The 15671-nt window shown below is 34.5% G+C and overlaps 1 protein-coding gene and 1 pseudogene across 4 annotated transcripts in view; both read left to right on the top strand.

Moving 5' to 3' along the window:
- The window catches only part of ARL13B (ADP ribosylation factor like GTPase 13B), a 69619-nt gene that overhangs the window by 51725 nt on the left and 2223 nt on the right, over positions 1-15671 (top strand). For 2 of the 4 annotated variants that reach the window (XM_058731676.1, XM_058731679.1), the window contains 3 exons: positions 2940-3165; positions 6211-6327; positions 7336-7404. In XM_058731676.1, coding sequence (XP_058587659.1) covers positions 2940-3165; positions 6211-6327; positions 7336-7404 — 412 coding nt within the window. Of the gene's footprint in view, positions 1-2939; positions 3166-6210; positions 6328-7335; positions 7405-10161; positions 10240-15671 lie in introns of all 4 variants that reach the window. The other 2 variants (XM_058731677.1, XM_058731678.1) reach the window with 2 other exon arrangements.
- LOC131513352 (U2 spliceosomal RNA) lies at positions 6605-6772 on the top strand (annotated as a pseudogene).

The raw sequence follows: 15671 nt of genomic DNA, 5'->3' as shown, positions 1-15671 counted from the left end.
TTTTCCTATCTTAAGTTATAAAGTTAGAAGTTGAGAAAGGAGGTCGGGAGAAGTGTTTCACCAGAGATTATTCCTAAAAGAAATTAAATGAGAGAGATGGATTAAAGGCTTACTGCTTTTTTTTCCTCGTAAAGTTTACTTTTTGATCTGATATAAAAAAGGAGAGATGACTCCTGAATTAACCGAGACTGAAAACGAAGATTGAATGTGGCAACTGCCATAATTACTGTCCTGCTAAATCTTTTTTTTTTTTTTTTTGTCGTTTATTTCATAGGATAGTGCTGTATTTACTCTTTTTTACACTTTGTCCCTGTATTGCTGTTGCTATCTCTTTAAAGTAATATTTGGATGCCTGTGATGCATTTTAGAGTATGTAAATGATTTTTTAATTACTTTCCCAGAATACTTAAGAATGTTGGAAACTATAAGTTCTCCTATATATGAGTATCATGTATTTTAATTTTGATTGTCAGAAATTTTACCAAAATTAACTTGTAGATTTTAATCATGAAGAAGGAGCTGTGTATGTGTGTCTGTATGTCTCTATCTTCGTTTTCATTTCTCCACGGGGTGTCCAGAGTTTGCGCTGGCCCTGCTTCAGTCACCATCCGCAGCCATGCCTCCTTCGAGGCAGAGCTTTCTAAATCTGCTCTCCATTCACTCAGAGCTTAATGTGGCAGCTGGCTCGCTGGTCCCACCTGTATGTTCTCCATTCCTCTTCCCCTGTCACTGCCTCCTTCCACACAGGTCCTCATCTGGAAAGGTGGATGATTGTTTCTTCCTTGGGGCTGCTGCTGAGGAGGGAGGCAGCTCCACAGGTAAGAAGATGATTGGATAGTTTTGGTATTGCTTTATTTTGCAGAATAATTGGTAATAGGAGATATTTTGTCTTGGGTTGCTTAGATACCAGAAGGTTAATTGTATTTAATCTTTTTATTAACCCCGCCACATTTACCTTCAGTATATGCTTTTCTAAGTACATTAAAGCTGTCTTAATAACTTGACCTATTGACTTATCTCTAGCCTATTAAATACCATGTTTTCCAAGTTTTGTTGTATGTTCTTTAAAAAATATTGGTAGACCAGGAAATCAAGTTTGACTTTGCACTTTGAAACATTAATTTACTCTATATTTGTAATAAAGTTCACCTTGTGGATAATTACCAATTATTTTATAGCACCATGGTTGTAAATTACTTAGAAGGCCTTAGTGCTTCTATCACCAGTGTATTTTTCACAATAGAAAGATGTGAACAATACGGTGTACAGCGTAGCATACCTCATATTGAAAGTCCCTGAACTAATTAGTGGCATGCGGAAAGTTACTATGCTTTTAAACTGTGCTAATTTTAAGAAAATAATCAGTAAAGAAATGAAGTAACTGAAAACAAATGACCTGAAGTCTTCTTTTTACTGAGCAAGTATTTTTTTCCTTCCGTTAAACTTGTCTTTCAAAATGTTTGCATTTTAGAGAATCACCTTGCATTCTTTTGAATTTACTATAGATTAAAAAAAAAAAATGGTGAAGTATTCGTTCCAGAAGAGACTTGTCAATAGTACAAATAGTAACAAACCTAATTATATGTGAGCATTTAGGGTAAGGTAAAGGTGACATTTTATATTTGAGAGAAAAGGGAGTTGGAATAACTGAACAATCATTTGGAAAAGTAAAATTAATGAATAGCAAATATCAGGTTGAACTCCAGAAGACTTCAATGTGTAAAATGTGTAAAGTAGCCTTAAAAGTACTAGCACATAATATAGTTAAATATTTGCATATACTTGGAGAAGGAAAACTTTTAAAGTAGGACAATTAAGCCACAAATCATAAAGTGAAAAACAGATAGGTCTTATATTTGTTTTTAAAGATCTGTTCTACAAAGCTAAAAGCAAAAAACTCTAAACAAACCCTAATGAAAAATATCTGAGACACGTAAGACAAAAAAAAAAAAAAAAAAAAAAAAACCAACAAAACAAACCCTTAGCAATTCCTATGAAAATAATGAGAATCTAGGAGGAAAAAAAAAAAGGTTTTAGGTTACTATGGATAAAAGTAAAAATAAAAATGACAATAAGTGTAGTTGATAGTTCATTTTCACTAGCAATAAAAAAAAATGAAACTAACACTAAGGTAAAAATATGTACTTATTAGTTTGGTGGACATGTAAAAGATAGAAAATGGTATACAGGGATTGAAAAAGATATGGGGAAATGTCACTCTCTTAACCTTTTGCCTGGAGTGTAAATTCACTGTTGCTTTTCTGAAGGGAAGTGTTTAGTTACCTGTTGATCCAATAGTTCCACTGTTAGGAATTTATTCTAAAAAACGAATTCCATAACTGCATTTGTTATAATGAAAAATTGAAAATAATTTGTCTACTGATTAGGAGTTGGTAAATTACGTTATAACCTTGAAAATGATAATGTAATTGATGAAAGTAGTAATAGCTAACACATATAGTTAACACTTTATCATGGGTCAGGTACTAGTCAAAGCACTTCATATATTTGTTGACAAGGAAAGAAATATACATTCTTAAGTAAAAACTTAAATTCTTTTTTGTTTAAAAAACAAATGCAAAAAATAAATATGCATATATAGAGAGACATTCAATCACATGTATGTTTGTGGGTGGTGTACCTGTACATATGTGGGGTAGGAGAAGAAAACACCTCTTAGTGATCATGCACCAAGTAGAGATCATCTCTTGATTGTGGAATTACAGATATTATTTGTTTTCTTTCTTTATACTATATGTGTTTTCTGCATGTTTACCAATTAGTATGCTTTAATGATATATTCAACAAATGCTTTTTTTAATAAAAATATCACAGTGCCCTGAAGTTACAGAATGCGTTTGGATTATTTGATTTCTCCCTTAAAACTGTCTTAGATACACAACTTTTATATTAAAAGTGATATATTTCATTTTTGTTAGAATGAAAGAAAACTTGAAAAAGACAAAAAGAGACACAGTATGGAGAAAGACAGTGATGGCTGCCCCCCGAAACATAAAACGGAGAATGAGCAAATAGAGACACAGAGCCAGATCAGTGACAATAGCCAAAAAAACAATGAGCTTGGAATAGTTGAAAATTATAAAGAGGCATTAACACAGCAGTTGGAGAATGAAGATGATACAGACCAGCGATCATCAGAATCAGGTGACAAATCTAGGTGATAAATATATTAAAATATATATATATATATATATATATATATATATATATATATATGTATATATATGTGTATACACACACACACACACACATACATATATACACAGAGTTTAATGATACATCTATCATTTGTCATGATTATTTTCACAAAAAATGTACTATAATATTTTTTGTCTCCAAATGCATTATTTATCATGGTTTTCTCATGGTTTTTAGTTTCTCCTTAATTTGCTAACTTATGTTTTTATTCATGATGCCTTAAAATGTGATCCTTTGCAATTGAAGTGAATTTCAGCAGAAAATTCTGTTTTCAGTTTTGTTTCATAAATTTGGAATATAGCACATAGTCCCAGGAATCCTTGAAATATATTTAACCTTTAAGGCTCTTTTAGGGAGTTTTATTTGGGTTTTATTTTAAGCTTCATAATACTGCAATCAGTGTCACTTCTTTTATTGACTTGTTATTTCCATAGAATGCAGACCTACTCAGTTGAACATTTTCAAAGTTTTTATTTTATTTACTTTGATAGAGAGAAAGCATGAGTGGGTGAAGGGGGGAGGGATAGAGAGAGAGGAAGAGAGAGAGAATTCCAAACAGGCTCTGTGCGGTCAGTGCAGAGTCCGATGCAGGGCTAGAAGGCAAAACTGAGACCATGACCTGAGCCAAAATCAAGAATTGGACATTTAACTGACTAAGCCACCCAGATGCCCCATGAACGTATTTAAAGCCAGTAGCCATTTTCCTACTATTTTAATATTATACAAAATCTTCAGTTCATAACTGCTTTGTTTTCTCTAAGTGGTTTTGTGATTTAACGGGAAGTTCATGTCTTTGGTTTCGTAGACAGCCTGTGTTTGGAATCAGACATCTTGGGATAGAATCGAGATATTTGTTATGTTACAGTGTATTGTTCTTCAGTCTTGGTTTCCTCATCTCTAAGGTGGGGATAAGCATCATATTTTTCCCACAGGGCTTTTAGTACTTATAACAAAAATAACCCTACAGTTCTTCTAGCACGGGGCCTGACGTATGAACTAATAATCATACATCCCTGCAGTTTCTAGCTAGCACTATGGTTCCATTGTATATAAGAATTTTTGGGGGCGCCTGGGTGGCGCAGTCGGTTAAGCGTCCGACTTCAGCCAGGTCACGATCTCGCGGTCCGTGAGTTCGAGCCCCGCGTCAGGCTCTGGGCTGATGGCTCGGAGCCTGGAGCCTGTTTCCGATTCTGTGTCTCCCTCTCTCTGCCCCTCCCCGTTCATGCTCTGTCTCTCTCTGTCCCAAAAATAAATAAATAAATTAAAAAAAAAAAAAAAAAAGAATTTTTGTACATACTTGGGGTGCCTCGGTGGCTCAATGGGTTAGGTGTCCGACTGTAATTTCAGCCCAGGTATGATCTCATGGTTTGGACAGTGTGGAGCCTGCCTGGGATTCTCTCTCTCCTTCCCTCCCTCTAAATAAATAAATAAGGAAATAAATCTTAAAAAAGAATTTTTGTATGGTATCAGAAACATTATAAAAATAAGATCTCAATCCCTGAGGTTCAGATTTAAAAAATTAGATTTGAAAGTTATACCTTTTGTAAGTTGGGAAGTTAGGGCAGCCATATTCATACCCTTGTAGCTCTGTTAACAGAGTTAAACAGAAAGTAGATTTAAAGTGGCCTCCCAATATGTTGAAAGAACTTTGAACAGTTACACATTGTTAAAGAGAAAAATATTTGGCAGATTATTTGAAAGTACGGTGTAGGAAGAAGATCTAAGATAGTCAAACATATAACTATAATAGTAATAAGTAACATTTTTGTGCTTTAGAACCTGGCTTCAGATACCTTAGATTATTTAATGCAGGATTATATTATTTAATGTAAATAACTTTAGGGTATATTATTCCCATTATTTTGAATAGGAAATCAGGGACTTGGAGAGGTTGAGGAGCTTGTTAATATCATATGTCTTGTGTGTAGCTGGGACAGATCATCTGCCCATTATCCTGTACTCTTTCATGACCCTGAGCCACTGCCCATCCTGAAATACCATATGGTTCTGGACCTTCTCTTTCCTTTTTCTCATCTGTAAAGCTTACGATTTAATTGTAAAACGATGTCTTTGTTTCTCTGTGGAGTAAGATGTCTCAAATGACACTACTTTATTTAGAAAAAGTATGTGTTTCTAAAAATGTTTATATTTCTCATTGCTTTGTAGATTTCATAATGTTGGCTATTTCTCACATAATAGATAATTCCCAATTTATAAAATGTATTACATACATATAAATTAAGCAGTTTGGGATTGTCACTTAAAATACTTTAGTAACTTTGATGTTTGGTTATTTAACTACATGGCCATACGGTTTACACTGTTAAAATTTACATGTTAATGGCATAGATGTCCTTAAATTGTTTATATGTGCTTAAGTGAGAATCTATAGTTATTTTTTAGAAAGAACACCGATTCTGCAATGTCCAATAATGTGATTTTGGTTACATATATTTATTTATATTGGGCATACCTTGTCTGGGGGTTATTTTAATGGGTAACGTGTTTAAGTTTGATTAGGGTATTTTTTCACATTCAAAGGATTAATTTTGGATTATTTATACCTAGAATCATTCTATATATTCTATTGAGACAAATCAACATCTCTCCCCTTTCCTTGGGCCATTCTGAGTTTCATGAGAATGCCTGGAATTAGACAATTATATTTACTTGATATGACATTTGGAAAAAATACAAGTTACTTTTGGAAATGTGAACTTTTTTTGTATGCTGAATAATCTCTCATAAAACTTAAAATACAGGCTTTTTTCCATTTGTGTCATATTCATTAAGTATTAATTCAATAAGGAATCATTTAAAATTTTATGCTTAGTGAAAGCAGATTCACATTTCATTACTGGTAACAATTTCCAAAGTTTGAAGATCTGTTTTTATGGTAATGATAGTATCAGTAGTCTAGTTCCATTCTTTTATATTGTAGAAGTTTACATTTTCTCAAAGGCATATAGTTCAATGTTTATATTCTTATAGATAACAGCAAAAAGAAAACTAAGAAACTAAGAATAAAAAGGAGTCACCGTGTAGAACCTGTTAATACAGATGACTCTGCTCCTAAGAGTCCAACACCACCCCCGCCTCCTCCTCCTGGTGAGTAAATTGATATTGATACTGAATTTAGATTTACTGCTCTAAATGGTAAAGAAAAATAAAGAAATTTTGTAGTTTTATTCAGTATATTTATTTTTGTGTGAATTTATGAAAAGCTCTTTTCTCTCTTTTGTTCAACATTTATCATTGCTTTTTTAATCAGAAAAAAAATGTTTCCTAAAAGTAAAAAAAAAAAAAAAAGTAAAATTAATAAGGACACTTTACACCAGCACTTTTTAGAATGAATTCAGGTCCTATTTGAAGTATCATTGTCCTTATCGCTTCTCGGCCTTTTGGCTAAGATCAAGTGAAGTATCATTGTCCAGATTTCTGAAAGGAATTTAAGTTTAATGAATGGATGGCTAATGTAAGGTTTTAAATAGTTGAATCTTTCATCCTGAAAGTTAACATTTAAAACCAAGATGTGTGAATTTTTCCAATGTATTTCCGACTTACATACTGACCTTCTAAGTTGTTATGAGAATTAAAAGGAATATTGCATGTAAAACACTAAGACATACTAACTGCACAATAATTGTAATTTTTCAGCACTAGGCATAGTACCTCACATACTATACGTGCTCAATAAATATCTGAATGTATATATTTGTGGTGTCCTTTTAGCCCTGTTAGAAGGCTTTAGGTGGTAATATTTTCCTTTGAGAATTATTTCAAGACTCATTTCTAGTATTTCACTTATTAGAAGAAATTTCTTTTAGCCTTGGCTAGAAGCTAGAATAGTAGCCTAAGGTAATTTTTGATGGTGGTGAAGATGCTTATATTTTTAACTAAAGTAAAAACTTAAAAGAGATGTTACCAGCCTATAATTACATTTTTCAATAAAAACTATTTCAAATGCTTTTGTGGTTATTCAGTACTGTGTCATTCAACATACATATATGACCTGGCATCAAATATATACATTCCTGTCAAGGGAGGGAACCTCTCTCAACAGGCCTAAAGAGACATTGTTTAACAGTGTTTTAAAATGTTTTTCTTTTTCTTTAGTTGGCTGGGGAACCCCCAAAGTCACTAGACTTCCAAAACTTGAGCCTCTTGGTGAAACACGTCATAATGGTAATGCAAAAGGATCAGTTTTAAAATATACATATTAAATCCACTTTTCTTTACCTTGACAAACTTTTATTTTTGGAAGCCTTTCAAATCCACAACCATCCTTTTTCATTATACTTCACTCTTTTTATTTTATTTAATTTTTTTATTCTTTAGTGACTTTTGGCTCTATATAATTTGTTTACTTTGGAATACAGAGGTAAAAATAACCATAGTTTATGTTTATCCATTACATAATTATGTAAATTGTTATGGAATGGGGATAGTTTTAAAGCAATTTAAGTTAAATATGAGAAATTACAATTATCCTTAGTATTAAAAACAGCATTGTCCTGTATATGCTCAGTGTACTCAGTGATAATGCTTCATAATTGTTTTTTGTCTGCTTCCAATAAGTTGACTCAGCTGCTGAATATTGGAATGAAGTAAAAATCAGCACAGTTTGTAAAATCAGAGACTAAATCAGTAAACCAAATGAAGTTCAGCTAAATAGAAAGTTACGAAAGACTTATTGACTCTAGAAAACAGTTTTCTTTGGATGAAATTAACATAAGGTGTAGTCCAGCCAATATAAGGCATTAGAAATCCACATTTGGAAAGAGAAAGGGAAGCTGGGTATAGAGAACTGCTTTGTACAACAGGCAGAAGTTCTGATTTCAGACCATCAGGTCAGGCTGTTGCAATAAAATGTTTCTAGAATGCGAAAGTGTAATTATATATAGTGTAGCTCATTAAAGTTCTCCATCAAGAATATCCAGTTCCCAGGGCACCTGGGTGGCTCAGTCGGTTGAGCATCCGACTTCGGCTCAGGTCACGATCTTGCGGTTGACGAGTTCGAGCCCCGCATGGGGCTCTGTGCTGATGGCTCAGAGCCTGGAGCCTGCCTCGGATTCTGCGTCTCCCTCTCTCTCTGCCCCTCTCCCGCTCATGCTCTGTCTCTCTCTGTCTCAAAAATAAATAAACATTAAAAAAATAAATAAAAAAAATAGCCAGTTCCCTTTTTGATAGCTCTGTTTACCTAATCTAGAACTTGGTTTACTATGGAGATCCATTTACTAGCGGAAAAGAAAAATCAGAAGTTTAGAAAAGCATTATCATGTAACTTGAAATTATATCAAACTGCATAAAATACTTTTATTCAAAGAGTTTTGAAACTGGAATTATGGCTTTGGGTCAGATTGTGAAGTCCCTTACACATATGTTAAGATGTCTGGACTTGTTATAATTTTCCAAGAGACACTATACATTTTTGAACAGGGAAGTAGTGTTACTAGGTGTATTGTTTAGGAAAATAATTTTTTGTCACAATGGAAAGTACAGACCTGATAGTGGCCACACTTGAGGTCAAGATCCCATCTAGGAGGCTGTTGTAACAGTCACAGTGAGAAGTGAGGTATAGAAATTGGAATGAAGAGTAAAAAATGTACGCAGAAAAAAAATCTTTTTTTTTTTTTAATGATTATTTATTTGAGAAAGAGAGAAACAGAGAGACAGAGACAGAATCTGAAGCAAGCTCCAAGCTGTGAGCTGTCAGCACAGAGCCCAACACGGGGCTCAAATCCATAAGCAGTGAGATCATGACCTAATCCGAATTCTGATGCCTGACTGACTGAGCAACCAGGCACCCTGGAAATATCTTAATTATAGTAATTAATATTTGATGAGTGGATGTATGGGCTGAGGGAGAGAGGAATAGAGGATTATTTATTCAAGGGGCTAGAAGGTTGGTGCTGTCTCTAAGACTGAAAATACCTGAGGAAGGAGATATGGTTTGGAGGTGTCTGTAGGCTTATTTATTTGTAAATGTCTTTTGGCCAATCAGTACCAGAAAGAGTCAAGAACTCAGGAGAAAAGAAGGGACCCTGGTGGGTGGAGGGTTTGCAGATGGATTTTTTTTTTTTTTTCAGTTGTTGTCACACAGTATGAAATCTTTGCCTGTAATAGATGCTTTGTAATCATTTACTGAATGAATGCGGGAAGGAATGATAGATAGTTTCTTGTTTCTGAGAGAAATTTTATAGAATGAGGAGAAAAGAAGTAATGGTAGCATGCAGGGGGAAGCTAGTTAAGGGCAAGTGGAAAAAGGTCAAAAATGGGTTGAGAAGGTTATTTTGTTTTGTTCATCCTCACTTTCCTGTGTTTGTTTTAAAATTAGAACTCATGGAAAGAATTGTAATAAATCAGCTAAGTTTAAGACCACCATATTCCAATAATTTAGTTAATTTTCAGTATGTATCAATAAATGTAGCTTCCCAGAGCAGAGAAGAAAACACTGTAACTTCACAAGTTTTAAAATATTTTTATTGTTTTTTTCCCATAAGTTAGAAATTTTGTTTAATCTTTATGTATTTTTGACAGAGAGAGCGAGTGAGCGCACATGCATAAGCGGGGGAGGGGCAGAGAGAGAGAGAAAGGGAGACTCAGAATCTGAAGCAGGCTCCAGGCTCTGAGCTGTCAGCACAGAGCCCGACACGGGGCTTTGGCTCTAATCCATGAACTGTGAGATCATGACCTGAGCTGAAGTCAGACACTCAACCAACTGAGCCACCCAGGTGCCCCTTTCCCATAAATTTTAAATCTAAGTATACATAACCTGGGTTAAAAAAAAAAAAAAAGTACAATCAACTGCTTTCAATAGGGAAGAAAACAGGTATAATTAAAAATTGTAATAAAAATAATTTTTTAAGGTTTATCATAAGATCTTCATCTGAGATGCTGATAGCTGCAAATTTTAACATTGCATTCTCTTCTTTTCTCTAGCTTGGTACACATTTCTTTGCACTTGGTTAATGGCAAGTAAACAAAAGATACGTGATGAACTAGAGTAGAAATTAAAAGGTAACTGCTATTGGCTTGGCACTTAAAACTTACTCGGTTGGAAAATAATTTTTTATAGTTATATTGGGAATTTTTAAGGCAAATTCTTACTTGTTCTTTGATAATAGACATTTACCTTGATAGCAATTTCATTTTACTTTTCTAATGTCTATAATGCTTGCTCAGCATAATAGTTAAGACAGGCATTGAGAAAAGAGACTTAAAAAGAGAATGTGTATTTACTATGTAAACACTCTCAATCCATACTTCATTAACATGTATCGTACATTATGGGAAATATATCAAGGATTCTGTTAGCTAAAAATACCAAATGCACTAAAGAATATTTCATATCTTAAAATGTGAATGAAGATAAATTTTTGTATGTAGTTTTACTACTCTTCAATTTCATGTTTAAAAAGTTTGACGCTCTTTATAAAAATGTGTTAGCAATTAAGTTGATCCTATCAGTTGGGCACTAACATCAACATATATTCCCTACATTTAAGACAATAAGAAACCTACTTTGTATGAATGATTTTATTTCCTGGCAAAGAAATAATACAAAATAGGGGCGCCTGGGTGGCGCAGTCGGTTAAGCGTCCGACTTCAGCCAGGTCACGATCTCGCGGTCCGTGAGTTCGAGCCCCGCGTCAGGCTCTGGGCTGATGGCTCGGAGCCTGGAGCCTGTTTCCGATTCTGTGTCTCCCTCTCTCTCTGCCCCTCCCCTGTTCATGCTCTGTCTCTCTCTGTCCCAAAAATAAATAAAAAACGTTGAAAAAAAAATTTTTTTAAAAGAAATAATACAAAATAAATTGTAAGAATAAAATAATTTCTTGGGAGGGAAAAAGATATTTTCTTGCCATGTGTATGTGATTTTTCTTTGTAGGAGGGTACTTTTTTTTTAATGTTTATTTTTTGAGAGAGCATGAGTGGGGGAGGGATAGAGAGGGGGGACATAGGAGCTGAAGTGAACTCTGCACTGACAGGCTGACAGCAGCGAGCCCAATATGGAGCTCGAGTTCATGAACCCTGAGATCATGACCGGAGCCAAAGTCGGATGTTCAACAGACTGAGCCACCCAGGAACCCCTGGAGTTTTGGTTGTTTAATAAACTTAAATATACCATATTAGAAAGTATATTCACTCTGGTTTAATTGTGAGTTCTGTTACTGTATTAAAATTCTCATTAATTTTGAAAATAAGAAATAAGAAAAGTCATACTTGAAATTTATCAAAAATAATTGTTTTAATTTAAATAATAACAATGATATAGCAATAATATTAAGGTATGCTCTGTGTTCCTCGTTTGTTGCTAAGCACTTCAGGTACCATTATCTCATTTTCATTCTCCTAAAAGCCTTGTAAGATGGGCAGTGATATCCCCATTTTTTTGCACAGGGAACCTATACCCCGAGGTCACATAGCTACCAAGTAGCAATATTAGGATTTGAACTTAGTTGTGTCCAGCTTTCAAATCCATACCTTTCTTAATTCATTATGTTATACTATTACATTAAGATTTATTAGGGTATCCTTGCAGCTTACTAGTTGCTTTGAATTTGTAGTTGCTTGAAAAGCCATTTTCTGCTGACACATTTTTATATTTAAAGTGTTCTTGTAGATAGCCTATAGTTGGATCGTATTTTTTGATCCTCTCTGACTCTCTGCCTTTTAATTGTTGAATTTGGACCATCCAGCATTCAGTGATTATTGGTATAGTTGGATTAATATCTACCATATCCATTACTGTTTTCTATGTGTTGCCCTCATTCTTTGTTCCTATTTTTGTCTTTCACTCTTTTTCAGCCTTTTGTCGTTTTATTCATTTATTTAGTTATTTGAAATGTTTATTTATTTTGAGAGAGAGAGTCCATGTGCACAAGTGGGGACAGGCAGAGAGAAAGGGAGAATCCCAAGCAGGCGCTGCTTTGATAGCCCTGACACAGGGCTCAGTCTCATTAACCATGAGATCATGATCTGAGCCAAAATTAAGAGTAGGATGCTTAACTGACTGAGCTGCCCAGGCATCCCTGCATATTTTGGTTTTAATTGAGCATTTTATATGATTCCATTTTCTCTCCTTTCTTAGCATATCAGGTATACTAATTTTTTTTTTTTTTTTTTACCGTTTTTACTGGCTTCTCATTTACAACCAATCCAAGTCCACTTTCAAATAACACTATATTATTTAATGGGTACTTGAAGTACCTACAGTAATCAAATAATCTTAATTCCTTTCTCCTGTTCTTTGTGCCTTGATGTCATTCATTTGACGTATATATATAAGCATACATAAGTGTATATATGTATGTATACATACATTCATAAGATAAATATGTTTATATACATAAATACATTGAACAAACTTTTATAGATCATTTAAGAATAAGAGAAATGTGTTTTCATTTTACTTTTACTTATTTCTTCAATGCTTTTTCTTTATGTAGATCTGAGTTTCTGATCTATATTATTTTCCTTCTTTCTAAGGAACTAATTTTTGCATTTCTTGCAAGGCAAGTCTACTCGCAATAAATTCCCTCAATTTTTGTTTGAGAAAGTCTTTATTTTTCCTTTACTTTTTAAGGGCAGTTTTGCAGGGTACAGAATTTTAGGTGGGTGTGTTTTTTTTTCCTCTAAATATTTTAAATATTTCACTTTACTTTCTTCTTGCTTGCACAGTGTTTTAGGAAAAGTTGGATGTAATTCTTATCTTGGATCCTTTGTTGGAAAGGTGTTTTTTTTTTTTTTTTTTCTGGCTTCTTTCAGGATTTTTAATTTTCTTTTATTTTCTGTAATTTGAAAATGATGTGCTTATATGTGGTTCATTTGGCATATATCCTGCTCAGTGTTCTCTGGATTCCTGGATCTGTGCTCTGATGTCTGACATTAATTTGGGAAAAGGCTTAGTCTTTGTTGCTTCAAATATTGCTTCTGTTCTTTTTTCTTTCTTCTTCTGATACTCCCATTATAAATAAGGTGTGCCTTTTGTACTTGTCCCACAGTTCTTGGATGTTCTCTTGTTTTGTTTTGTTTTTCCAGTCTCTTTTCTGTTTGCTTTTCAGTTTTTGAGGATTTTATTGATTTATCCTCAAGCTCAGAGGTTCTTGCCTCAGTTGCATCCAGTCTACTAATAAGCCTATCTCAGGCATCCTTCATTTCTGTAACAGTGGGGGGTTTTTTTGGTTCTTTTTTAGGATTTCTATCTGTCTGCTTACATTGCCATCTGTTCCCGCATGCTACTTATCCATGAAAGCCCTTAGTCTATTAATCATAGTTGTTTTAAATTCTTGGCCTGATAATTCCAACATTCCTGCCACGTCTTTTGCTGATGTTTGATCTAGCTCTTCAAATTCTGGGTGTTTTGCCTTTTTGAATGCCTTGTATTATTTTATTATTATTATTATTTTTTTTTTTTTGATAGCCTGACATGATGTCCCAGGTGAAAAGAACTGTTACAAATTGGCATTTAGTAATATGGTGGTGATGTGTGGTGGAAGGAGAAGTGTTCTATATGTCTATGATTAGATCTTAGTCTTTTAGTGAGCCTGTGCCTCTGGACTATGAACTTCACAAAAGTTTCTCAGTTTTTTTTTCTGCTGAAAAGGAATGCACAGAATGGATAGAGCCAGCTGGAATTGGTGATTTCCTTCCTGAGATCAGTTAGGGTTTGGTAATACCCCACTAGGTTAGGCTCTGGTTAACTAGTTTCTCCTGACAGCAGGTCTTGTGCCCCAGAACAGAGTGCCATGGGTGTTTCTAAATGGTTTCTTTTCCCCTCTCTTGCCAGAAGCAGGAGGGGACTTTTCTCCCGTATTTATTGAGAATTTGTTCAAGTTCCTAGAGATAAATCTCACAGTATTGTGGGGATCTTCTTATGACTTAGTCCCCCTGGAGTCTTTTATTCTCAGACTTCTGTGTACTAAGCCTCCAGCAATTCATCACTACAGTTCGGGTTTTCTTACTGGGCACTGGTTTCCTCCACAGATTCTATTCATGAATGTCTGCTCTGATAAACTGAGACTCCCTATATTTGCCAGTTTGTCTTTGGTATTGGGGCAGTGGTTTGTCTTATGACTTACCCCCCTTAAGGATCTGAGACAAATTGTTGTTTTTTTTTTTAGTCTGTTCAGCTTTTTTTACTTCTTGTAGCATGCAGTGGTGACTTCCAATCTCCTTAAATGCTGTTATGACTTTGTTAAATTGACATTTGTTAAGTAGGGCCCCTGGGTGCTAGATGGTAAGCCTTGGTTCAAAAAGACCACAAGAGAAATCAAAGTGGGAGAAATTTATTACTCACAGGTTCTGGAGGAAGTATATGGCATACCTTGAGGGTTCCACAGGGGGAGATCAAGGCAGGGTACAAGCAGAGAGACCTGTAGGAACTGGGGGACATGCTAAGGCCAGTTTCATGAATTCAAAACAAAAGAGTGTAGAAGCTCCACCATAGTCTTACCTCACGGAAGGCCCTGGAAGGTGAGGGAGACTGTTGGTCACAAAGGGCGTTGGGGAAGTCGTATCAGGAACTTACATTTACTTGTGACCTTGCAGGCTCTTATCTAGGGCATGTGCTTGTTTGCATGAGGGGCTAGTTAGCCAAACTCTCCACGTATGTGAAACTGGAAACAGACCTGTAATACATTTTTAATATATTTATTTCAAGTGATCCTAAAAATCTTTGCTTCTAGAATAATTTTAAGGTAATAGGCTAGGAAAGAATTACTTCCTGAAGGTTTACATATTCTTAAATTTTTAAAAGTGTTTTATTTATTTTTGAGAAAGAGGGAAAGAGAGAGAGTGTGAGTGGGGAGGGGCAGAGAGAGAGAGGGAGACACAGAATCCAGAACAGGCTGTAGGCTCTGAGCTGTCAGCAAGAGCCCGATGCAGGGCTTGAACTCATGAACCCTGAGATCATGACCTGAGCTGAAGTCAGATGCGCAACCGACTGAGCCACCCAGATGCTCCTGAAGGTTTACATATTCTCTTAAATTTAAGCCAATTTATAATAATTAAGGGACAGGAACTTGTTAAGAAATATAAAATAAGACTTTCTTTGTATCAGATATGTCTTAAATCACTGACTAATAGTAAATCATCATTGTAAAAGATTACGACTTACCAGAAAACTAAGATAATTAACTCTTTTCCCAAAATACCTAGAAGTAATAGCCATTGGATGAGAACATGGATTATACACATACTGACTTACCAGGGCCTTGGCAACACTTTCCATAGATTTTGAATATTTGTTATTTGTTTGTTCTGATGCAAATGAATGTGTGATTGGAAATAACAATTGTGTGTATATATATATATATATATATATATATATATATATGTATATTAGATATAGCTTTTTATTAAATCAAGTGGAGATTAATTTATGATCTAGAGTCAGGAATTTATCCTACTGGTTGTGTTTTGAATCTATTCAAGTTTTCTGGAATTTTGAC

Source organism: Neofelis nebulosa, chromosome 5 (genome assembly GCF_028018385.1).
Source record: "Neofelis nebulosa isolate mNeoNeb1 chromosome 5, mNeoNeb1.pri, whole genome shotgun sequence".
In the NCBI taxonomy this organism is placed as follows: domain Eukaryota; kingdom Metazoa; phylum Chordata; class Mammalia; order Carnivora; family Felidae; genus Neofelis; species Neofelis nebulosa.
This window is presented reverse-complemented; position numbering and strand designations above follow the sequence as displayed.